At 41.3% G+C, this 26,464-nt stretch overlaps 2 protein-coding genes across 2 annotated transcripts in view; one reads left to right on the top strand and one right to left on the bottom strand.

Moving 5' to 3' along the window:
* Window positions 1-9,379: 9,379 nt before the first annotated feature.
* Window positions 9,380-12,929, bottom strand: HESX1 (HESX homeobox 1). The gene is made up of 4 exons (XM_033140965.1): window positions 11,995-12,929; window positions 11,581-11,780; window positions 11,155-11,256; window positions 9,380-9,815 (listed from the first exon to the last, which is right to left on the bottom strand). The coding sequence occupies exons 1-4, from the start codon at window positions 12,182-12,184 to the stop codon at window positions 9,717-9,719; spliced, it is 591 nt and encodes a 196-aa protein (XP_032996856.1). The 5' UTR covers window positions 12,185-12,929; the 3' UTR covers window positions 9,380-9,716.
* Window positions 12,930-19,454: 6,525 nt separating this feature from the next.
* The window catches only part of APPL1 (adaptor protein, phosphotyrosine interacting with PH domain and leucine zipper 1), a 32,200-nt gene continuing 25,190 nt past the window's right edge, over window positions 19,455-26,464 (top strand). Inside the window, exons 1-2 of the mRNA XM_033140963.1 lie at window positions 19,455-19,635; window positions 25,833-25,931. Coding sequence (XP_032996854.1) covers window positions 19,582-19,635; window positions 25,833-25,931 — 153 coding nt within the window. The 5' untranslated portion in view covers window positions 19,455-19,581. The remainder of the gene's footprint in view (window positions 19,636-25,832; window positions 25,932-26,464) is intronic.

The following is a 26,464-nucleotide window of genomic DNA, read 5'->3' on the forward strand; positions in this document are numbered from 1 at the left end:
CATAAGCTCAATCCAGATAAGATTGAGGCACTGTTAGCAGGCATCTCTCTAGACCTGATGAATGGGAGGTTGCCTGCTCTTGATGGGGTTATGCTCCCTCTAAAGGAGCAGGTACTTGGCTCAGAGGTCTTTCTGATCCATTGCTGTTACTTGAGACTGAGGTGGCTCAGTGGTGCGGAGTGCCTTCCATCAGCTTTGGCTGGTGACCCAGCTATGTCCCTATCTGAACAGGGATAGCCTAACTTCTGTCATCTATGCCCTGGCAACCTCTAGGTTAGATTACTGCAAAGCATTATACGTGGGGCTGCCTCTGGAGACAGTTCAGAGACTTCAGCTGGTGCAGAAATCAGTGGCAAGGTTGCTCACTGGGGCAAGACGGTTTGAGCATATTACACCCATCCTGGCCCAAATGCACTGGCTGCCAATTAGCTTTATAGGTTAAATCCAGCACTTTGAATTGGGATTGTCCACAAAAGGCTTATTCCTTTTGTTTTCTTCACCTCTCCACTCCCATCCACCCGCAAGCTTCCTCCAGCTCTGAAAATGTAACCTCCAAAAATTCCTCTTAGGGATTTTCCATGTCTTCCTCAGCATCTCCTTTATCCTAACACAGTGTTTCTCAACCTTGGGTCTCCAGCTGTTTTTGGACTACAATTCTCATCATCCCTGACCACTGGGCTTGCTAGCTAGGGATGATGGGAGTTGTAGTCCAAAAACAGCTGGCAACTCAAGGGTGGGAAACACTGTACTAAGTTTCCCATATTTTTTGTTCTGAAGGCTTTGTAGAGGAAAACATACCATTGCTTTTAATCTCAAGTAATCCTATGTACACAGAACAAAACAATGCTATTGGTTAAGTCAGGACCCACATTTTCCCCCCATGACAGCTCTGGTTTTGCAACAGCCTTAGGTGCTGTGCTCTTGGATGAATTAGTTCATTGTATGAAAGCCAAATGAAGAAGCTGTGGTTGCAGTCAATTGCCTTTGCCAAACCCTGATCCATGTGGAATTCAGTAGAGCACTTGGCTTTCAAAGGCTGCAGTTCAGTGGACAGACTTGAGTACATGCTTTGCATGCATAACTTTTCAGGTTTAATCCCTGGCATCTCCTGTTAAAAGGCACCTCAGGTAGAAGGGCTGGGAAACATTTTTGCCTGAAGCTTGGTGAGTCAATGTCAGACACAGCAAATAGTATTTGGCTAGAGAAACCAAAGGTTTGACTTTGTCAGATGTTTCAGAGCCAAACTAGAAGTGATGTATGTGCTTGGTTTTTGTTTAGATGGGTGATCTGGACCAGGAGTGGTCAAGGGCATAGGTCAGTGGTACAGCAGGTGCTTTGCCTACAAGAAGTCCCAGGTTCAATCCCTGGGGGACTCTTGCTTAAAATCCTGGAGATTGGCGACAGTCAACATCAACAATAGTCCTAATCCAGATTCCCACTCTTGCAGCTATTTGGTAAACAACAACGAAGTATGCAAGAGCCAATAATGTAGTTAAAGTCAGGTCTACTTTGCCCCTACATCAGCCTAGGCTCATGCAACTGTGAGGTTTGAATGACTAAGCTCTATTATTCTGGCACCCATATTAGGGCAATAATACACAGTGGATATGATTTTTGTTCTTCGCATGGGGCCTCTGTGCAACATGAAATTGGCAAGCACCTGAAAGTGCCTCATTTGAATGCCTGCTGGTTCCTCCCAGACACCATCTAAAACTTACTGGATGGAGACATAGACAGCTTGGCTAACAACATCCAGTTTAAATCTTTCCCTTCCTGCCCCTTGAGCTCTCTCTCTTTTTTTTTTAGGCCTGATGAAGATTTCTGGGAACTTGAAGGTGACTATTTTATGACATTTGGGTTGGGCTAATAACAGTATTGCCCTAATCTGAATTTGCATTTTTCAAAACTTTTACGCTGTATTATTCTGTCTGCTGTGAATAACATAGTGTGCAGTTACCTCATATCATAACATTATAATGTTCCTGTTTTCAGCAGACTATTAGGGATGTGGGTGGTGTTGTGGGTTAAACCACTCAGCCTAGGGCTTGCTGATCAGAAGGTCGGCGGTTCAAATCCCTGCGACGGGGTGAGCTCCTGTTGCTCGGTCCCAGCTCCTGCCAACCTAGCAGTTCGAAAGCACGAAGTGCAAGTAGATAAATAGGTACCGCTCCAGTGGGAAGGTAAACGGTGTTTCCGTGTGCTGCTCTAGTTCGCCAGAAACGGCGTAGTCATGCTGACCACATGACCCAGAAGCTGTACACCGGCTCCCTCAGCCAGTAAAGCAAGATGAGCGCCGCAACCGCAGAGTTGTCTGTGACTGGACCTAATGGTCAGGGGTCCCTTTACCTTTTTTTATTTTCACCTTAAGCCATAGAGAATTTTGATTATTACTGTCTGCTGGCTTTCTAACCTTGTAAAACAGGGCTTCTCAAACTTGGGGTCACCAAGGTTTTCTTTTGACTAGTTTAAAACTGCAAGTCTACACGGTGCCACCAGAGGGGGTTCGTGACACACAAAACCCAAACTTTGCTGTGGTACTTGTGAGATGCTGAGAAGACACCAAAAATGTTGAACAAATTCAGAAGCAGCTCCTTTTGAGACAATACATGATGCCCAACAGTTTCCCTCATGGCCTGGGGGAAGTGTTAGGCAGTGGTTAGAAAGTTTGGTTTGGATTTCATGTCCCCACTTGGGCCTAGTCCTCACAAATAGATGAGGTAAACCTGTTTCAGGGGCACTTCAGACTGCAAGTGTGAGATGTCAGGGAAAATGTGTTCTAGCCTAGACTTTCCCCTGACATTTCACCTTCTGGGTGGAGGGCAATTTTGGGGCCCCCAACCATAGACTGAAAAGGTACAAACCGGAAATCAGTTTACTACTTCATCTGCTGTTTGTGAGAATGAGACTGCAGTAGTACTCACACCTACCTAGGAGTAATGTAAAAGCTAAAGGACCCCTGGACGGTTAAGTCCAGTCAAAGGCAACTATGGGGTGAGGCACTCATCTCGCTTTCAGGTCGATGGAGCCGGAGTTTGTCCACAGACAGCTTTTTGGGTCATGTGGCCAGCATGACTAAACTGCTTCTGGAGCAATGGAACACTGTGACGGAAATCAGAGTGCACAGAAATGCTGTTTACCTTCCTGCCGCAGCGCTACCTATTTATCTACTTGCACTGGTGTGGCAGGAGCTAGGTTGGCAGGAGCTGGGACAAAGCAATGGGAGCTCATCCTGTCATGGGGATTTGAACTGCCAACCTTCCAATTGGTAAGCCCAAGAGGCTCAGTGGTTTAGACCAAAGTGTCACCCTAGGAATAAAGCCTCTTGGAACAAAGGGGACTTACTTCTGAGTAAATATGCATAGCATTTCACGTGGCCATGTGCCCTACTCCATGAAGGACAGTCCTCTATTTGAAGGGCTGTCTGGTCCAAGTCCAGTTTAAACCATGAATGGGAGGGAGGCTGGGAGGGAAAGGGTCTTGAATTAGCCCTTGGGCACCAGACTGAGCAGGGACACAATTCTCCTGGCCAGATGTGCTACATTTCTATTTAAATGACAGCGATTACTTCTAAATTTGCATTGATATGTATACATTAGCACATACAGTTTTTATGCAAATATGTGCCCCCCCTTTGTCCTCTTTTTGGTGCTGCCTACATCTCCATTCTAATAGAGCTGTGTGATTAATGGCCTTGATCACTATCTTCTTGATGTGGCTACTATATTGCCCTGGTCTGTGCTTGCCAAGATTTTTCTTATCATATTTTTCAGTATTTTGCATCCTCTATATAAATTGCATCATCAACTGAGCAGTGTTAAGCAATTCAATACAAGACCTAAATAAGCTCCAAAAAGACAACATACATAAAAAATGGAAGACTGGGGTGTGTGTTCACATTTTCCTATAAAATATGACTCCTAGAAATGTGGAGTTAAGGCAGATAAAAACATTCAAAAAACAAACACTATGCAGACAGGGGAAATGATGGGAATGACTTTACCATCACAGTTATTAAGACTATTAAGAGATGTGAAGATTATGGAAAGAGAGGGGGGGGAACAGGAAAAATAAGCAGAAGAGTAGAGTGAGCAGGCGGAAGTGGGAAATACATTCCAATGATGTGATTTAAAATCACACTTGTGCATCATACAGTTAAAAACTGGCTATTTGTTGAAGGTGTATGTTGAAGAAGGTATTCTTCACAAATTGTACAGATCACTATGAAAATCTTGTAATTCCAAGAAAACAAGGCATATACCTGTATATGCATTCCAATGAAAGCCTGCTATGTAATACAAACACTCTCTTAAACACACAACAACCCTTATCACGGTATACTAGATAAAGCAGGCAAGATGGTTACAATCAGTAAAATGGAGCTGATCAGACCTTGTGCCGAAGGAAAACAAACACAGTTAATTTATCGTGTTTTTAAATCCTTATAACTAAAGCGCCCAGCTCCTCTGTCCTAATGAGCAAAAGCGAGAGATCACAGGACACAGTATTAGGATCTCTCTGTCTAGTCCAAGGAGACAAGTCGTCCTTTCACTCTGGTGCTGGGACCTGTCTGAGACTTGTACCGAGCTGAGCTTTCTTCTTGTAAAACAGCAAGTGAATAGGCCCACAGTTAAATGTAGTGCTTATAATGCTGGCACTCCAGTATCTCACTGCCAAGAGCAAGTGCCCTGCCACCACAGAGATTAGGAGGAATTCAATTTACTGCGTTTTGTAATATTGCCAAGTGTAGTGATTTGTTTTCTATTACTCATGCAGAGGTCATTCTGCAGAGGGTGAAAATGGAATGCAAACTTTACGCCAGCTATGCTAGGCAACTGTGCTCAATACTTTCCTCCGAAAATTACTTCAGTACTACTGAGAATCCATTTAACCTACCGTGGGGCATTCCAAATTAAAAATTAAAATTTAAAAAGTACCCAGTTTGCGCAGCTCTGTATACTTTTTCTTACTCCCACACCCGTGGTTAGACAGTGTAAGGAACTGGTTAAGGGCTGCAGTTATGGAGACTGACCCTAGGCAGGTATACTTGGAAGTAACTCCTCTTGAGTAACATGGGATTTACACCAAAACAATGTTATAAATCTCAGTCTCTCCTTCCCAGGAACCTGGGTTAAGGCCATTGGCATGCTACTATAGATTTCCAATTACTCCATTACAGTCCATTACATGAAAAATGTAGATCTCTTTTGTTCAGCTTGGTGATCACTGAAGACACTCTTTTCCTACTCAGAAGTTAATTTACACTGTTTACAGTGCTGTTTTGGCATTTTCCAAACTTTTTTGCCAGAAGTAAATGAGGCTTTAGAGGCATTGATCCAATTACAAAATAACCAGTTCTATAGAATGGAGAGGAAAAAAGCAAATAAGATTAACAAGACAATGATTAAGGAAACTGAGTTAATCCACTGAATAATAACATTAGCTGCATCTATTGATTTCCTAAACAACCCTGGTTTGGAGATTATGGGTCACAAAGATCTCAAATTAGTGGCATTTAATGACACAGGTACAGAAAGGGGAGGATGAGCAAAATGAAGGTGTTCGCAAATCTTTTGTTCAGTATGCCTTTTGTCAGAGTAAGTAAAATAAACTTCAGAAATCCTTGTTAAGTGTAACATTTCCTTGTATTAGAGCAGCCCATTAAAAGAAGTTTGTTAAGCCAATGGAAAAGTATTTTGCCTTTGTTCAACATATACTGGATCCTGGGTTTCATTGGGGGGGGGGGAAACAATCAAAAAGCCTTGTGGCTCCTTAAAGATTAACAAACTTATTATGGTATAAACATTTGTGGGCTCAAGCCCACCTTATCAGAGGCATAAAGTGAAATCTTAGCTGAAAGATATATAAAGGAGAATTTTGTAAAGTGAGGGTTGAATGGCAATGAGACGCAAAAATTACAGTCAGCATATTTCTCCACCCCCAGTCCTTTCAGAATGAGATCCTACTAGTTGCATTGTTTAGAAAGATGATGTTTTACTTCATGAATCCCTCCCGTCACTTTTGAATCCCAACTATGTGATGCTACAGACTGTTAACATTTATATTTGAACAATGATTAACAACCTTGAAAGAGAATTTCAAACAACTAGACCTGTTCTGTAATCCTTTTCAGGAAAACACAGAAAGACTGCCACTTCACATGGCTAAAGAGAAAGCCACACAAGGATTAAATATAGCTTCTCCATTGTTCACTTTGCAGTAGTCCCTGCATATGAAAAATCATGACTCAGTGGCTTGATCCTGGACAGTTGGAGGGCCCTTGAGACTGGTGATGGATGTGGTGCAGGAAGCTGCAGGAGGAGGTGGTCGAAATTCATCTCCTCCATTTTGCATGAACAGAGGAGCAGCTTAGAATCCAAGAACATAGAGTTGAGAGGAGCAGATTGCACACCATAACTTTTGAAGTACATTTGAAGCACATCTGCTGCCCAATAATTCCCCAAGAAAAGTGTTTGTCAAGGGTGCCAGTAATTGTAGCTTTGTGATGGGCAGCCAGTGAGGCAGTATGGCTGGGACACTGTGGCTCTCCTGGAGCCAATCCAATGCTTCTGCCACCATGTGCTGGACTGCACCAAACTCCCCACACACCTTGCCCCTCCCCTTGCTAAGCAGCAGCAACCTGCTGTGTTGGGAAGCCAGGAAGGACACTACAGGTGAGAGGTAAAGTACAGTTCCCTGTATTCTTGCAGGGGGGCGGGAGGTATGTGCTCAAAGGTATGGTGGCATCTGTGAACAGACTGCTGTTTCCGTGTAAGGAAAGACCAGCTTTTCGTTAGTGTATGTCCACAGTGTAAACATAAAGCAGTTTTGAAATAGTTTATCTGTTATTATTACCATTATAATAACTATATTAAAATAATTACCCAGCCTTCACCAGCAGGTCCCAAACGGGTTACAACAATTTAAAGTATTAAAAATACTTAAGATTGCACTACAGTCACAGGAATAGCATGGGTCCTAAAAACACACGTCTGCCAAAGATCAGGGCAAAGAGGTGTGTCTCCAGCATTCACCTGCACCTCTGTGGGCAGTTCCACAATTTAGGAGCTACCACAGAGAATGCCCTCTACTGGGCCACCCAATCCCCAACTTCTGAAATCTGCAGAGCTAGTATCAGGAGACCCTTTTCTGCTGCTCTTAAAGCCTGAGAGAGCCTGTAGGGAAAGAAGAAGAGTTTGGATTTGATATTCCGCTTTATCACTACCCAAAGGAGTCTCAAAGCGGCTAGCATTCTCCTTTCCCTTCCTCCCCCACAACAAACACTCTGTGAGGTGAGTGGGGCTGAGAGACTTCAGAGAAGTGTGACTAGCCCAAGGTCACCCAGCAGCTGCATGTGGAGGAGTGGAGACGCGAACCCAGTTTACCAGATTACAAGTCTACCACTCTTAACCACTACACCACACTGGCTCTCAGTCTCTCAGATATTTGGGACCCAAGTCATTTAAACTGAGTTCAGAAATGAACTAGCAACCAACGCGGCTGTTTCAGAATGGGAGTTGTATGACTTTTATAGGCAATCAGGCTGCTGTATTTTGAACCAGTTGAAGTTTCCAAGTTGTTTTCATCTGGCTACAGATTTCTGGTAGATTGCTTTAGATGCCCCCTAGCAAAATAGCACACTCTACATGCTGGGCATTATTTATTTATTTTCCAAAGTTATACATCACCTTCAGGGTAAAAGCCTCCCAAGGTGGTCCACTTAAACATTTTAAACCATAAAATACAAATAAAACATCTCATTACAATTTCAAAAACTAAAAACAGCAGTTCTAGAATACAATTCAGTATAACTCAGTACAGCAATCCAGATAAAACAGATTTTTAACCAACAACAACACAACAATTTAACAGTTAGGTACTCAGCCCCTCACCTTATTAAAAGCAAATTGAAATAAAGAAGGCTTTAAAGCTAACACAAACAGGGCCAGACATCAGTTCCCTCAGGAGTGAATTCCACAAATATGGGGCTACCACTGAAAAGCCCATGCCTCTAGTGTTTTCCAATCTAACAGATCTTGACAGTAGCCATGTGAACAAAGCCTTTACATTCTAATCTTAAGGGCCAGGCAACTTCTTTTGGGTACAGGTGGACAGAGTCCTTCAAATAACTTTGTCCTGAACTGTTTAAAGGTCAAAACAAAATAAAAAATAAAAAAATTCCTTCCAGTAGCACCTTAGAGACAAACTAAGTTTGTTCTTGGTATGTTTAAAGGTCAGTATCAGCACTTTAAACTCCCCTGGAAACTACAGTGGTACCTCGGGTTACAGACGATTCAGGTTACAGACGCTTCAGGGTACAGACTCCGCTAACCCAGAAATAGTATCTCAGGTTAAGAACTTTGCTTCAGGATGAGAACAGAAATCATGTGGCAGTGGCGTGGCAGCAGCGGGAGGCCCCATTAGCTAAAGTGGTACCTTAGGTTAAGAACAGTTTCAGGTTAAGATGTGGGGAGGGAAGCAGGTATTTATGATATAACCAAAGTTGTGTTCATTCTGAGAATGACAGGACGCATGCTGCCTTTGTACCCTCTGAAAGATCAGCTGGGTTGTAGTTATTGCAGACTGGCAAATCTTGGCGTATATACACACTGAGGTGAAATGGTTCCAAAAAACCAACAAAGGGATCATCGCAGTAGCAATCTGTTTCCTGAGGAAAGTGGGAAGGTACAAAATGCTCACTCTCCCTCCCCAGGGATTGATCTTGCAAAGATTCCCATAATATGATATATGTTGGTTTCATATGCGAATGTAATTTTCTTCTTTTCATGAGGTTCCCACCAAGCAGAGACACATACACACCAAGTGGGATGCCACGTATACTTCTGCTGCATAACATCCTGGCAAAAAGCATTTTTAAAGTCAATAGCCACCATCACCCAATAAACATTTGCACATCTCTGGTTCATAGTAGGAAACATAGTAGAAAATATTCAAATCTTACAGAGAGAAATGCTTCTGCCAGAACAGGATTCCCTGCAGCTGTCTGTTATTAGCTTCTCATGTGGATCCTTTGGATTTTATAGTGCAGGCCCCATACATACACAGCTTCCTGAGGGCTGGAGACACAGCTGTAGGGAAAAATGAGCCACAGAATTTTATGCAAAGCCTCCTTGATGTATGTAGCCCTCCAGATGTTGGCATCAATGTCCCATTATGCCTGACCATCGGTCATGCTGGCTGGGGCTGATGGGAGTTGGAGTATCTGAAAAGTCACAGCTTCTCCGCCCCGTTGTATGTTTAGTCCTCACAATTTACAATGATGCATCACTACCTCCTTTGGTTAGTTCTCTGCAAAAATAGCTGCCCCCCACTTCCCCCTGAAAATAAGCTATTAAGCTGCTAGAGGAAATGTGTCCCCCCCATTAATAGGAATAATGCTACAATAGTATTTACAGCAGGGATAGAGAACCTGTGGCCCTCCAGATGTTGTTGGGCTATAAGTCCCATCATGCCTGATCACTGGCCATGCTAGCTGAGGCTGATGGGAGTTGGGGTCCCATAACATCTGGAGAGCTGCAAGTTCCCCATCTTTGATCACCATTTATTTTCCTTCGCAAAATCATTCTTCTCTTTCAGAACTAGTTGACTAACATCCAAGCAAATTTGTGACGTTATAATTCCTTGATAACAGTTTGCAGTTTATGAACGCTTCACATCATGCTTCAGCAATACACTAGTGTATTGGGTGGGTGATTCTATTATTTTATCATGTTTTGAGATAATTTGTTTTTCACCATTAGAAACTGAGATTCTCTGTGAGATCTCTTCAGCTTTGCCCGGCGATTCTGGAACCAGATCTGAAAATGTTTGGGGGGAAAAAAAGGTACACTTGTTACAAATCAACCATCTTTATAGCACCACTTAAAGGAAAGTGCCATGTTGGAAAATGAAGCCTCAGTGTACAACCATATACTAACATAAAATATTGCCATAGGGAGTTTCCTTAGGAACATTGTCAGAGGAAGAATGTGTCTGAATACCAATTGCTGAGACTCACAAAGACAGGGCTGTTACACTCAGATCTTCCTTGTGGGCTTCCCATGGGCATCTGTTTCGCCACTGTGACAACAGGATGTTGGAATATACGGGCCTTTGGCCTGATCCAGCAGGGCTCCTCCTTATGTTCTTTGAGCTATGACACACCCAATCTGGGTGCTAGATTGAAATGAACATTTTGTAGATAAATGAGAGAAGAAAACTTGTGGAATGGCTGCATTTGGTGATTGCTTTTAGGAGATCAGACTGTCACAGTCTCTGATGCAGATCTAACCAGACTTCTAAGCTACTAGAAAGTGCTGGCCCTGGATGCTTGGTCATCCACTGAAGTCCACAAAAGAAAAACTTTTTAAAGCATTAAATGATGCAGTTAAAAAAAAAGTTACAAGTCAATCATCAGCACCTGAAGGAGAGTCAGAAAGTATTCTGAATGGCATCTAAAATAAGTTGCAACCAGGTTACAAAATACAAATTATGTCTACTTAGTAAGTAAGACATAACTTCAGTCTGTTTGAAGGCAGATAAAACAAAGTTGTTTAAAACTATTTGGAATTTTAAATCAAATGTTGGATAATAAGTCTCAGATTGCTAAATACACTTTCATCATTTTGTAGTTATAACAAATCCTATTTTAAGTTTCTCATTCCACTTAAACGGAAGTTTGAAAAATGTACAGCACCCAATGCCATCCATGTTTACTCAGAAGTAAGCCCCATTGTGTTCAATGAACCCTACTCCCTGGCAAGCATGCTTAGAATTGTAGCCTTAGTTTTTGCTAATATAAATTCCTAATATAATCATAATTTTACATTCTCTTGCAATCCTAAACACACTTACTTGGGATTAAACATCACTGAATTCTGTATGAGTTACCTCTCACTATACAATCAAGACCAAGTCTTAAATCCTGGCAACATCCATGCTTTCAGGTTAAATAAAATGCATTTCTTTCATTGTAAGTTTATATTTAGGCAAATATATGTGGAGTTAGGGAGTGCAAATATATGCAGTGTCTGGTTTTCTCCCATAAAGTGCTCCAAAGGCAATCCCAAATCAGTAGGAATCAGAATCTCTGCAGCTGCTAAGCAGACAGACAGACGTGATCAGAGAAAGATTCAAATAATGCTATTCAAAAGTTACCTGGATCCTGTCTTCATCTAAATCTAATTTTTGAGCTAGTTCTTCTCTAACATCAATCCCAGGATAAGAGTTCATTCTGAAAACATTTTCCAGTACTTCAATCTAAGGAGAATAAAGAGGAACGCTATTATTTATTTATTGTTCACTGCAGCAAAAGATAAAGTTGAATCGCCTGATAAAAACTGAGGTCAGATTCCAAACTTAAATACAAATCAACAGTAATCAACTAAGCTTTTTTTTGAAAACATTGATGATTACATGTTAACATCTATATTTTTTTTTATTCAGTAAATGAATGATTGTACAGACTTTTGTGAAACAGGCATTTCTGGATTCTTGCCAATAAATACCCTCTTACTAAACAATGCACCAAGCAAAACATCCATTCTTAGATTTATGAATAGGTTAAATGTACTCAATCCCTACCTGGCTTCGAGTGAATGCAGTTCTTGGCCTCCTACCTCTGTACCAACTCAATTCCCTTTTGTAAGAAAGCTTTTCATTGACTGCAAAATAGTTTTCACATTTCCGAACTCTTTCTTCTGCCTCTGGGTAGCTGATCGCATTAAACAATGGGATTGCATAGGAAATGGCAGGAAAACGCAGACAAGGGTTGCAATCCTCTCCTGAAAAGTCACAAATGCAGTGTTTTAATACCATGAAATGTTGGGTTATACGTTTCAAACCTAAGAAAGACAATACAGTATTGAAAGATAATGATCTGATTTTTTCTTTACAGCTTATTTAATGGATGCACACTGGCTTGTTAAAAAAACTTTTTTAAAGCCCTGAACTCAGATTGAAAATTTTAGAACACAGAAATTAAGCTTCCCATCTTACCTAAATCATTGCATTTATCCATCCATGGCCTGTGTGGCTTTGCAGCAGTTGTGCCATCTTTTTTCCGCTCTAACCCCAAAATGCTTTCAATGGAAAATGAACAAGATGCCTTTTTGCTTTCCCCAAGATTGGATTTGTCCTGATGGTTGTGAGAAGTTGCATTAAGAGGAAAGAGTGATCTGCTTGCCATTCTTGTACTGTCAGCCTAGGTACCAAATGCACCATAGTTCAGGTTTTTCTTTCTCAGTTCCTCCTTATAGCTTTGTTGACAAGGGGGTTGGATTCGCCAAGTCATTAATTAAAATCTTTTATTAGAAAGTTTTAGCATGTCAATGAAGATTCTCCCACCAAGAGGCACGAGGAGTTAATTGTTTATTTGTTTGCAAGTAATTAGCAACTAATGGTGACACCAGGGGGGGCACCAAGAGGGACAAAAAGTGTTATCTCCTCTAACCAGAGCATCAGACTTAACTTTCTCAAAAGAACCAGCACACAAATATAGCACTTCTCTTTTATTTGAAATCATTAATGTATAAAATCAGGTTTCTTTAAAAAAATAACATTCTAATGGACTCCACTTACCTAAACATAACAGCATGATAGGAAACCAGTCAAGTAATAAGTAATCTCATTTAAGTGAATTTTCTTCCAATGAAAATTTAAAAATAATCTCTTAATGCTATTAGGGTAATCCTGATGAAAAAGCTTCTGTTTTTTCATATGCATATGTAATAGTGAACATGGTCAATAATATAACAATGGTGTTTGGCATAAGGCACACTGCAGTGGGTTGGCAATGTTGTCAGAGCTCAGTGTAATTGTCTTCCAAGAGCATGGATTAGTTAACAGGAATTGTTGAACTAAGTAGTTTGAAAAGGTAGGAATTTGTTTGCTTCTCCCCAGCCCCCAGCACTTATATTATGCTGATGTAATTTTATGCTCTAAACAAAATAAAAAGTAAAAAATCCTTCCAGTAGCACCTTAAGAGACCAACTAAGTTTGTTCTTGGTATGAGTTTTCGTGTGCATACACACTTCTTCTGATATTCTAAGAGGAGTCCAACAAATACTTGTACAAAACTTTGGAGAACAATCCCAGTGAAATCAATAGCAAAATAAAATAACCTTTTGTTTTAAAAAAGCAGGATTGTACCCTGTATGCTAATGATTAACATTAGTCAGTCTCAGGGTAGACTCACTGGAATCAGTTAAGTAATTTGCCATTAATTTCAGTGGGTCTACTCCAAGTCGCAAAGTACACCTTTTTATATCAGAAACTTATGGATGGTGTCTTGTATGACTCCTTCCGGCAACTCCTGTAGTCTAAACCACTGAGCCTAGGGCATGCCGATCGGAAGGTCGGCTGTTTGAATCCCCACGACAGGATGAGCTCTGGTTGCTCAGTCCTAGCTCCTGCCAACCTAGCAGTTTGAAAGCACGTCAAAGTGCAAGTAGATAAATAGGTACCACTCCGGCGGGAAGGTAAACGGCGTTTCCGTGCGCTGCTCTGGTTCACCAGAAGTGGCTTAGTCATGCTGGCTACATGACCTGGAAGCTGTCTGCGGACAAATGCCGGCTCCCTTGGCCAGTAAGTGAGATGAGCGCTGCAACCCCAGAGTCGTCCGCGACTGGACTTAACGGTCAGGGATCCCTTTACCTTTACCTTTTTAAAGCATATAAAAGAAGGTTTGAAGTTAAATACATTTATTAAATACATCGGTACTGTTTGTCTCTGTTCCACTGTCAAACAGTTATTACTGTCAGAAAGTTCTTCCTGGTGTTTTGCTGGAATCTCCTTTCTTGTAAGTTGAATCCATTGGCTTGGGTCCCACCTCCAGAGTAGGAGAAAACAAGCTTGCTCCATCTTCCATGTGACAGCTCTTTAGATATTTGAGATGGCTATCATATCTCCTCTCAGTCTCTTTTGTCTTTTCCAAGCTAAACATACCCAACTCCTTAACCATTTTCCTCATAAGGCTTAGTTTCCAGACCATTGATTGCCTTCTTGATTGCCCTCCTCTGAACACATCCCAGCTTGTCAATGTCCTTCTTAAATTGTGGCACCCAGAACTGGACACAGTATAACAACAACAACAACAACAGATAATTTATACCCCGCACATCTGGCTGAGTTTCCCCAGCGACTCTAGGCGGCTTCCAGCAAAATATTAAAATACAATAGTCCTTCAGGTATTAAAAGCTTCCCTAAACAGTATTCCAGGTGTGGTCTGACCAAGGCAGAATAGAGTGGTACTATTTCTTCCCTTGATCTGGACACTATCCTTCTGTTAATGCAGTCTAGAATAGTATTAGTTTTTTTGCTGCTGCATTACACTGTTGGCTTATGTTAAGCTTATGGTCCAAGACCGCTAAATGCTTTTAATATTTACGGTTGGAAATCCAGGTGTCTCTCATCTTATATTTGTGCAGCTGGTTCTTCCTACCTAAATGTAGAGTTTTGTATTTGTCCCAAACTGTTAAAGTCATTTTGAATTCCGATTCTGTCTTCTGTGGCATTAGCTACCCCTCCCAGTTTGATGTCATCTGCAAATTTGGTGTCATCTGCATCCTCTCAATTCCTTCATCCAAGTCATTTATAAAGACATTGTTGAACAACAACAGACCCAGGACAGAACTCTGTGGTATCCCACTTGTCACTTTTTCCCAGGATGACAACCATTAGTGAGCACTCTAGGTTTGGTCATTTAACTAGCTGCAAATCCACCTTGCCCAGCGCACATTTTGTCTGCTTCTCTGCAAGAATATAATGGAGGACTTTGTCAAAAGCTTCACAGAAATCAAGATACGCTACATCCACAGAATTCCCCTGAGTTGGGAATAACAGTTTAGCCGCATAGGTGAATTGTTGTGCCATTTTGTAACATTTTTATTTTATTTTAAAACGAATGTTAAATTATTGCTTTTTGTTCTACAGTAGTTTGTACTGTAGGTTGGACAGTGTTCTTGAAGCTACTAACATGAGTTTGGCCAAACTGCGAGAGGCAGTGAAGGATAGGCGTGCCTGGCGTACTCTGGTCCATGGGGTCACGAAGAGTCGGACACGACTGAACGACTGAACAACAACAACAACAGTTTGTACTGAAAAGAACATTAACATTAATAATAGCTCTATAATGCTGCCATCTAGTGTTGGCAATTTCTTGGTGTAAGCTTTGGGGGTAAGGTAAATTATAGAGTTATTTAAAACATTAAAGTCTCTTTAATTCCTTATTCAAAAGAAATTATAAAAATGAGAGCTTAATTAATTTATGAATAAGCAGCTTTAATTACATTTTTGAGTTAATAATCAATTAATATTTGCATTTATCATAGTTTGTTTTCTGAGAATGGCTTCCATAGAAGGAAAAACTAGAGAAATAAATTACTTCATGTATGGCATACGACTGAAGCCTGCTTTGCTCCTTTCAGGTATGCTGACCAAACCCAGGTTTGTGGTTAAGCTCTCTCCAGACTCACCACGAGCTGTAGCCAAAGTTTGTCTGGAGACAGGTTAAGCACAAGCCTAGGTGCAGAGAACACATGAAGCCAATCCTTTGCTCCTTTCAAGTATGCTTTCAGCACAGGCTTGAAAAGGACCAGGGAAAAGCAAATTACCTGTAGGTATGAGCTCCAACCAAGCCATACATTCGTGCTCAGCCAAAGTTTAGTTCAGTGTGATGTGCACAACAGCCCAGGGAAATAACAGCACTCTGTTCCACACCAGATGGAAACCCAGCAATGAAATATTGAAATCTGCAGGAGTGCAAAACATCCCATAAACATGTTCGACTTTAAAAATCCAATATGTATACAAACTCTGCTCTTCTTTGGGAATACATTTACAAATAAACTACCAACGATTGAAGAATGGCAGATGAAAATGATGGACTATATGGAACTTGCTGAGATGACCGGGAAACTCCGTGACCAGAGGGACGACGCGGTGGGAGAAGAATGGAAGAAATTTAATTTGTATTTTAAAAAGTATAGTAAGATTGAAATTTAGAAGAAACTTGGAAGAAAAGTTAGACTGCAGATTTAGAATTATGCTAAGTGTTAAAGAAATGGGAAATAATGAATTAAGATTATAGTTAAAGAAATGGATAGGATCTTTTGAAAAATAAGGTTTGTACAATGTAAAGAAATTACTAAAGATGAATGATAATGAATGCAGGAAGGGCAGACGGGAGGAAGTCAAAGTACAATGTTAAGGGAAGATGCAATTTTTAATGAATTATTTTTTTATTTTTAGTAGTTTCTATTGGTTTTTATTGTCATTTTTGTAGTTTGTATTAGATGTATTTGTTTGTTGTATGTATTTTGTTGATGTTTTGAAAGTTAATAAATATACTTAAAAAAACCAAACAAATAAAACTAATTTGAATGTTTATTGTAGAACCTTTGTTATCTGTTGGACTCTTGAAGTGAGCAATGCTCTCAAGGTTTAACTATCTAGCTATACTTGTTCCAATTTTGCCAGTGAACTGTCTGTATCTCTCCATCTTCAGTCCAGACAAGCAGGAGGAGGGGTGGTGAGGGGTGCAGCCTAGGGCAGTGTTTTTCAACCTTTTTTGGGCAAAGGCACACTTGTTTCATGAAAAAAATCACGAGGCACACCACCATTAGGAAATGTTAAAAAAATTACTCTGTGCCTATATTGACTATATATAAAGTAATTCTCTTGAATTTTTCAATTTTTCCCACGGCACACCAGGCAACATCTCGCGGCACACTAGTGTGCCGCGGAACAGTGGTTGAAAAACACTGGCCTAGGGTGAGGAGACTGGGTGTGGCTAAGGAGAAGGTATGGCCTGGAAAGTCCTGCAGGCAGATAGAGAAGGCTGGAGGGCTCCATTTGGCCTGCCTGGCCTGAGGTTCCTCACTTCTATCGTGATTTATGTGAAAGAGCCCCCCCCCCAGCCTGTTCATAGGTCCTTATATGATCAGTGAAAACAGTTGGTCCTGGCAAGTATTAACCGCTTTCAATCTTAACCTGATAACTGCCATTTGTCCAGATTTTAATTTGTCTGAATTAATTTTAAGATGTATTTTAATTATTTTTTTTTTTAATTTTATTTTAATAAACACATTACAAACTTACATATACATACATACACATACACGTATACAAATACATACAAATACATAATACAAATACACATAAAACATACCTACACAAAAAAAGCAATTACATGTAATTTTAATCCGAATGATTTTAATTAAGTAAATTCTCTAAAAATAATATCTTATTCTAGCCTCCTGAATGAATTTTAATTAATTGATGCCTGTTTTATGTATACTGTTTTATTTGTATGATGTTAGCTGCTCTGAGCCTGGCCTCGGTTAGGGAGGGCGGGGTACAAATAAAATTTATTATTATAAAAATGTAAAGAGTGAATGGCAGATGTAGTATGAGTACCGGTAACTAATGACAGTGCCCCTTATCTTCCTAAAGATGCAGCCAGTACCGCAGAAAAGTATTTTACTCTGGAATGAGTTAAAAAAAAACATGGATGCACCTTTAGATTAAGTGCAAATGCAGCCTTATGCTTTCTGGTGGTAATGTAAGTTCAGTACACTGGAATTTTGATTTATGCTTTATTTATTTCCTTTTTTTAAAAAAAAATGAACCTTTGACTATTTTGATGTATCTGGCAGTCCAGCCAGTGCCATCTCAGTATACATAAAAAGAGAGGGGAAAAGGTCAAACCAGGAACAAAACGTAATGGCCTAGGCTGCAGTTCTATACACTTACCGGTACCTGGGAGTAAGTACCATTGAATTCAATAGTGCTTATTTCTGTGTAGACGTTAGATTACACTGCTAATTAATCATTTGATTAAAGGTCTTACTTTTTCTAAGTAAGTTTGTATTACACATGGTAAATATTTGATAATGGAGTAATTCTTATAATGACTTTGGTTTATATATACTAATGTACTGCTGCATGTATCCCAGTCTCTGAGCAATGAGACTGCTGGGATTTCTGTGCTTACCTAGGGTTCTATTTTCTTGGAATGAAGGTCAACAGAGATTTTGGTGTCTTTAGGATATGTTGTTGTTTTTACACATATATACAATCTGAGCATAAGATTGGCTCACAGCATTAACACACTAACATATCAATTCTCCATTTGGGTTCCAGGGAAGCTCCAAGCCACAGTGCTTGGATCCAGAACAGAGAATGGCATACCTGTCTCTTCAGCTTCCTGTTGTTGTCGTTCAGTCGTGTCCAACTCTTCGTGACCCCATGGACCAGAGCACGCCAGGCACGCCTATCTTCAGCTTCCAGTATCAGCCAAAACGTACCTACAAAAACATGGCTAGCTCTTCTACCTTACAAGGTGATCTTGATTCTACGTAGGGGCAGTTTTACCCCCACTTGTCTATATGGCAGCATGGCTAATGTAAACGGCACTATTATACTGCCTGCCATTACCTTACCAAAGGAACAGGTTCAACCGGTTTCCTCATAGAGATTCCACCCCCACATACACTGGATCACAGGTTTGAAAGGAGCCATGGGTGTCATCCAGACTGACCTTGGCAAACTCACAGCAGTATTCTTAAAGCGCTCAGTATAACTTTATTTTAAAAACAATACTAATATATGATCAATTCTTTTTGATTGACCTCAGACACTTTGCTAGGTAAGCATAATGTTGGATAAGCAGAGCATACTCCCTCCTCCTAATGGTGCAGACAAGAGTTAATGGACATCATTTTCAAATCCATCTGGAATTTGCAGATCCCATGCTCTGCATGCCTCTTAATATATTTCGACCCATTCTCCTTTCGTATCCAACGAATAAAATAATATTGTACGTAAAGTAAAACACACACACAAAAGTAAACCCCCCCCTCCCACAATTGAAAACGTGTTTAAAAGATCCACCTAACAACAGAGGTGTGTGCTAGGCCGCAAAGCAGTACTTTTAAGAGTCGAGGTTGGTAGGGAAAAGGGCATCGGAAGCGGCGGCTGGGCTGACATGCAACATGGCGTGCCTGTGCCATCCTTTGCCCTTGCTTCACGGAGAAGCCCCGCTGGGCGCGGTGAGGAATTGCTCCCAGGTGAGCCTCGCGCAGAGGGCGACCAGCCGCCGCAATAACCGGGGGGGGGGTTCCCCTTCCACCCTCTGAGGGCCGCACGGGGTGGGCCAGGAGGCAGTGCAGGAAGGGCCGCCAGGCCAGCCCCGGCGCAACAACCCCCGCAAGAGAGGCCAAGAGGAGAGAGAGCCTGTGGATCCGGATTAATAAAAAAGAGGCCGCGCGCCTCCTCCTGCTTCTGCTTCTTCGGTTCGGAGTGGCCGCCTCATCAGCCAATGGGAAGCAGGCGGAGCACGGTCCGCCGCGTCTGAGGGAGAAGGAGGCGGCTTTCGCAGCAGCGGCCCGCTAAGTGAGAAGTGCCGGGGCGGGATTTCCTGAGCTTCCCTGTTGTGGCTGCTCCGGGGAGGAGGAGGAGGGAAAGGGGAGGTGCCAGGCGGCGGGCAAGCGGCCGGGCGAGAGCGCGAGGGTGGAGATCCGTCAGCTGGGTGCGGCGTGAGGGGGCAGCTGGGCCGGTCCGGCCTGTGGAGATCCGTCCGCCGACATGCCTGGGATAGACAAGCTGCCCATCGAGGAGACGCTAGAGGACAGCCCCCAGGTGAGGAGGGGAAGCGGCGGGAGTGGTGGCGAGCTGAGGGCCCTCGGCGCCGCGAGGCGGGCGGGCGGGCTGGTGGCGGCGGCGGCGGGCTGCGAAGCCCCATCCCTCGCTGCCACCATCTCGGAATAGTAACGCTTCGCTCCCTCCCCCCCTTCCTTCCTCTCTTATCTCCCGTCGCCGTCGCCGACCCCCGCCTCACGAGCGACTCCATAGCGACCAGGACCCTGTGTGCAGGCGGCAAAAACTGTCCCGCCGCGGTCTGGTCTTTCTGCTTCGCCCTCTGTAGCATCTTCCCCAAGTGACACGGAGGGTTTGCTGCACCTCACATGCAGAAGTGCAGCAGACTTTTAGGGATGCCCCCCTGCCCTTTTTCAAGTCGCCACGGTGCGCTTAGAGTCCGAGGAAGCATAATCACGCGACTTCGACTGTCTTGGGCACAAAAATAATCAAACCCAAAAGGCCTTCTCTCTCCACCCCACTCCTTTTTATTTTTTTAGCCCTTGGCTAGTTTAGAGGAAGCACTGCCTCCTTTCTCCATGTTTGGGCTGTTGGGGGTTAAATGGGGATGTTGCTTCTGTCCAGTATAAAATCTGGAGGGTATGTACAGGGTGGGACATAAGAGCTCTTTCAGCGTAATCTTGATTTTTATACAGTATTGTATTCGCCCACCCCACTCAAGGTCTTTTTCCTCAGGTCCCACAGAGTCAAGGGAGACAGTATGGTAAGGGCAGTAGAGCCCAGTGAAATCTGTTCCTGTCATAAATCGCTGTGCAAAAAAATAAAAAATAAAAATCACTGTGCAGTTATTGAAATTGCTGCCTCAGTTTCCTCACTACACCCTTACTCCTACATTTGGTGGATTTGTTTATCAGTGACTTTAAAATTGTTGCTTTACATGTAGTGTTCAACCAACAATATATTGTACCACGGTTACGTAAATACATAAGCAAACACACCAAACGTAACCAGCTGCATTTCTTCATTATTTTATTTTTGTTATACACATTGAAGTGGTTTATATTCATTTTCTAATTGTATGCAGCTGGTTACGTTTGGTGTAAATTTACATGTAGTTAGCTGAATTGCCTTGTAGGGATACCTGTTCAAAGATTAGATTAATAATGTACCATTTCCTTATGCACATTTACTTTGAATTTTGTTCTCTTGTAAGTGTGATTGTTTTCAGGTACAGTTTTGCAGCCCACTCCTATACACAATTAAACATTCATTTTTAAAAACTGAAATATAACAAAATGCTTGTCAACCACATACTGTCTCAAGAAAACTTGACAGATGCTTGCCTGTTGATTCTCAAAAAAGTAAAGATGTGTAACAATATACAGTAATGCTTTGAAAACTTTGTTTCAACTACTGAGTCGGTATGTGACCAGATTGGAAAGAGATGATGGTGATTAGCATCTTCTGTTTCTTTTGAATAATTGGCTTCATCTCATATGTTGCTGTGTAAGATAGTAACTAGTGCTGAGATCTTTTACACTTCCTGTGATCTTATCTAAACAAGCTTTCAGAGTAGTGCTTTGCAGTCTCTTGTTTATGGTCTTGGCCACAGCAATAACATTAGTGTGCAAATGTTGTACGACAGATGCAACTTTGTTAGATTGAGAGAGTTTTTATACTAAGAGAAAGACTACATATAAAATATGGAATTGATCTAGACCTAGTCTATATATTCATTAAATCTAGAAGATACTTCTACCTAATCTACCTAAAATCCCTTCCAGAATTATAGAAATTTAAAAAAGAGGTGTTATTTGGTTAAGGGTTAGTCAATATAGTGCACTGCAGATATTGTTGCACTATGTCTCCCACCATCCCTGTAGACATACTTGCTGGTGATGATGATGGGAGTTCTAGCCCAACAATATCTGGAAGACACAATGTTTGCTACCCCTGCTTTAGTTCATCATGCATCAATAGGACGGATGGTGATTTCCCCCTAATGATGCAAATGGGCAATAATTAAAGTATAAAATGTTTCTAAAATGGATTCTCTAGAGACCAGAGACATTCAAGTTGCTGCTAGCTTGATTAATAAACAACAATCAGACCTTGAAGCACAACAGATTATAGGGGTACTATGCATAATTTCCTATATCTTAATGAAGTTGTTTTCAAACTGTGTTCTGGTGTTCCTTAAAAACTTAATAATGCTTCATTCAGAAAATCAGTAATGTGGGCAAGTGTGCTCATTACTAGCCATCTCCTTACAAAGCTACCCCTAGGGCCCATTTGAGAACTAAAAATTACTGAGGTCCACCAATCACAAAATTGTGCTGCAGGGGTTGGATAGAAGCAGAAATTGGCACCATCTGCTGACAATTAACTAACATCCAAAAATCATTGTGCTTGTGGAATGACTTCATTGAGTGCAATGAACTTCTCCAAACTTCTCTGGAAGGTTGGGGGAAGCCCCAAAACCAATTTTGGTGTCCTTCCTCCTCTGAATGAGGGAGCTGCGCTGCTAGCATCTAGCCAACCAAAAGTCTACTGTACAATCAGGGGGTGGGTTGTAGCATTGAGGCAGGACCAGAAAGTGGGCTGCAGGCCACTGCCAGTCCTTGAACCAGTTTGAGGAATGCTGCTCTACAACTCTCAGCTACAGTTTGACATATTCTAGGAATCTAGAATGTATTCTCAGTGTGGTGATTTAGACCTGGACAGCATTACTCTTGAATCAACTGTGCATGCTACTGATGGTTCAGTACCCTCTGCAATGTACAAGAATTCCTTTACCGAAGCTCCTCATCAAACTAGCATGAAAAGGTTTTCCTGAAAGTGGAAAGCTTTGGTATAACTCAAAGATCCATCATGCAAGCAGACAAAAACATTCAGCAAATTTTCTCCAGTTTGAGCATTCAACTGATAAAGTGTAAGCATAGGATTGTACTGTTGGCGTCACAGGAAACTTGTACCCATACAGGGTCATTTATCACAACCTCCATTTCTTATTCTAAATTCTTGCATCTGGAAAGTGTGAAGCTTCATTCCCTTGCTTTGCATAGCATAAGGACTCTATCTACAGAAAAAAATATTTCTTTTCCAGACCCCAAAGGAGCCTTTGAGAGCATATCCATTAGTAAACACCCCTATATAAAATAAAGTGTAAGCATGACAAACTTCAATTAACTTCACACTAACATAGCCTGTTTGAAGTCTGTTATGAAAAGCGATGGAAGCTCTGTTGAATTACAGAACTGGATCAACTCTGATTTTGTCATGATGATAAATTGAAAGATTGGGGGCAAGGCAAACTGAACAAACTGTGGCTTGCTTAAATTCAGTGCTTAAGAAATATTTGACTCATAGTGTTCCTGACTCTTATCCACAATGCTACACCAGTCTAGAACATTAGTACGTTTTTACACACATTATATTTTATCAGAAGCTACTATTTTAATATGTTTACTTCCTTTTGGAGAAGAAAATATACATTCCATTACAATTCATTTTGACTGAACTTTTGGAGGCATGGTGATTGCACATAAAGTATAAAATGAATAGATAAGGCTATAATCCCAATATTAGGACAAAAACCAGTGTACTCAAACAGCAGCATAAAGGCTGTTCTACTACTCCAGAGGTGCAGCATTTAAACAGTTCCACAAATAAAAACAAATATTTAAAATTGTGTTTTCCTAATCAAGTAAAAAATCATATAGCTGAAGAATAAAAGATGAGCTAAAAATGTAGTGTCCTTTCTGGCACCAAAAGAACAGCAAGTTTGATGTTAGGCAGGTGTCCATGGTAAGCTGGTTAGTAGTTTACAAGCACACCTAGGTAGTGTTTGTCATTCCAATTTAAATCCCAGAGTAAATAGAGATTGGGTGGTGGCTCTAGTTTTAATGTCTACACTTCTAAATAGCTCATCGTCAGCAATACAAAAAGTAGGACATGCATTATAGGTGTTGGCATATAAAAGAGATTGCATGCCTTCTTTGGAATCCATAATAGTCTATGATAGACATAAGAAAATAGCAGGCCAGTGTGGGAGAACTTGTGAGCCCTCCAGATATTGCTGGACAACAGCTTCTATCATTCTTGACCATGGACATAGCCAAGGGGGAGCAGGGGGGCATCTGCCCCCCTAGAGCAAGTAAATAAATACAAATACTTAACTAACTGAGGTTCTGCCCCCACTAATATGAAGCCCACCCCTAAAAATAAATCCTGGCTACACCCATGTTCATGTTGGCTTGAGCTGATGAGTCCAACAACATGGAGGACCGTAGTTTCCCTATTCTTGCTCCATCCCTCCCTCTTTCAAACAGCTGCTCAGTGTTCTGTCGTCACCGAGTATGCACAGTTGTTAATAGATCTGCATCATAGGGTTTAAGGTTTTTTTGTACTTCTGCAAACATAGGTTAAATAGCTGTTTTGGCTATTTAAGAAACAGCGCTTGACTTTGGTCACATTCATCACTTCTCTGACTTTTGGCTAAGATCAAGTAACTATGATCACATTCATGTACTTGAGGCACATGCATTCCCCCAATGAATCCTGGGAACTGTAGTTTACCCTAACAGCTACCATTCCCAGCACCCTCAACAAACTATAGTTCCCACAGTTGTTTGGGGGAAGAAGCTATGTGTTTTAAATGTAAAATGTGGGTGTAACCGATGAGTTTGTTAATAGTATATAGGATATAGAAATAAATGATTTTATTCCCCCCCCCTCAAAGAAGTAATAAGTATAGAAGTTTATGCTCTTTGAAACTTGAGATTTATGGGACATCCCAAATTGAACTAGAAGCCATAAAATTAGTCTTTTCCTCTCTCCCCTTCTGTGCTTGTTTGTTTGTGTATTACCGGTACATAGACCAGAAGCTATATATTCCAGTACTTGGTCTTCATTAGCAACTAGGTGGATGGAAAGCTCACAAGGACATGCTGGAAATGGCTGTTCCTGTTGTTTGTTATCAGGTCCCCCTAACTGGAAGTATAAGCTGTCTTCAAAGATATGAGTTCAAGTTCTTGTTATTACAGCATGTAGCCATTGATGAACCTATTATCCATAAATTTATCAAAGGTTTAAAAAATAGCTATGGTAGACAACATGCTGTAGCAGTTGATTCTGCAAGGAATCTATGTACTGTTTGCAGTATTTATAAACTTCGGTTGTATTCTAATCTCTTCTTGACTTTTACTACCCGCTGCTTCCTGTCAAGTTATCATTCCATAAGTCATTGCTCAGTTCCTTATCAGCCTTTAGTGAGTGACTTTGTTGAAACATTTTGAAAAATCGAAATATAAAGGCCATCTGTGTCGCTCAGGTAATAGTTGGATCAGAAACATGCCTCAGTTTCAAGCTTTGCTTTATTTACTTTAAAAATTAAGAACTTAATGTCAAATCAGTTTAGACTATATTTAACTTTATGTAAGGCACCTCAACTGCGACAAAGTAGGAGTCCATTTGAAAATTATCCACTAACTTAGCATTAAAAGCAAAAAACTCATTCACAAAGGAAATATATCTTTAGTGAAAGCAACCTTAACTATTCTGTAAAGCGAGATGAGTGCTGCAACTCCATAGTCGTCTGCGACTGGACTTAACTGTCAGGGGTCCTTTACCTTTTTTACTTTTTTATAGGGACACGGGTGGCACTGTGGTCTAAACCACTGAGCCTCTTGGGCTTGCCGATCACAGAGTCGGCGGTTCGAATCCCCACGATGGAGTGAGCTCCCGTTGCTAAGTCTCAGCTCCTGCCAACCTAGCAGTTCAAAAGCACACCAAAAAGTGCAAGTAGATAAATAGGTACTGCTCCGGCGGAAAGGTAAATGACATTTCCGTGCACTCTTCTGGTTTCGGTGTTCCATTGTGCCAGAAGTGGCTTAGTCATGCTGGCCACATGACCTGGAAAAACTGTCTGCGGATAAATGCCGGCTCCCTCGGCCTGTAAAGCGAGATGAGCGCCACAACCCCAAAGTTGTCTGCGACTGGACATAACTGTTGGGGGTCCTTTACCTTTTTTACCTTTTTAGCCATGTCAATCTACTCTGGCCTACTGGGTTCACACACTTGTCTTAGGGGGTGCTTTCTGCTTCATGACTGATAGACACATACCAAATGCCTAGTAGCAATACATTTTATTTCAATATGTTTTGAATCACTGGAAACTAAAATCTAGCTACTACACTATAATTTTAATGTCATGAATGTACATTGTTTCTGATTTTTAGACACGTTCCTTGCTGGGTGTGTTTGAAGAAGATGCTGCAGCCATTTCCAGATACATTAGCCAGCTGTATCAAGCCATGCACCGAATTTATGATGCACAGGTAGGGTGATAATTGCTGAATGCATATATTAGCTAATCTTGAGTCAGCTCTCCAAAATAGTGTGATTTATGTTTTCTATATTCTATATGTGTCTTTGGGTCTTTTCCCCCCTTTCCATTTTTTCCCTTTGTGTTCATTACTTCACACTCCAAATGCCATGTACCGACATTCCATGTATATGTCTTTTCCTTGGTTTTTATTTGCTTATTTTTCCAGCTGCTGTTCTCCTCCTGGTTAACTTGTTTACCTGCCCTGGAACATTATCCAGCTGCTCCTTTCAGAGTTCTGAGGCTGCTCCCAAAGCTACGATAACTACCTTCCTGAACTCCACTTTCCTTCTTCCCTCTCTCCCCACCACCACCGCGCATATGAGCTCATGCATGCACACTTAATTATTATTATTTAACTGCCCCCTTTGTGGGTGTAGTTTTAAATATATGTATACTTTTACATACCTTGTCATTCCCCCAGGGATGCAGAAACCTTCCTTCTCATTTATTGGGTTTTCTTTCAAACTGATTGGCAGGGGACTA

Source organism: Lacerta agilis, chromosome 2 (assembly GCF_009819535.1).
Source record: "Lacerta agilis isolate rLacAgi1 chromosome 2, rLacAgi1.pri, whole genome shotgun sequence".
Lineage (NCBI taxonomy): Eukaryota > Metazoa > Chordata > Lepidosauria > Squamata > Lacertidae > Lacerta > Lacerta agilis.

What these genes read in the sequence shown, in the direction of transcription:
- HESX1 (XM_033140965.1), bottom strand. Translation starts at nt 12,184, where the DNA reads ATGGCAAGCAGATCACTCTTTCCTCTTAATGCAACTTCTCACAACCAT. An exon ending in GGATAAATGCAATGATTTAG is followed by an intron (nt 11,781 to 11,994) that starts GTAAGATGGGAA and finishes GTGACTTTTCAG; the next exon opens with GAGAGGATTGCAACCCTTGT. An exon ending in TAGATGAAGACAGGATCCAG is followed by an intron (nt 9,816 to 11,154) that starts GTAACTTTTGAA and finishes AAACATTTTCAG; the next exon opens with ATCTGGTTCCAGAATCGCCG.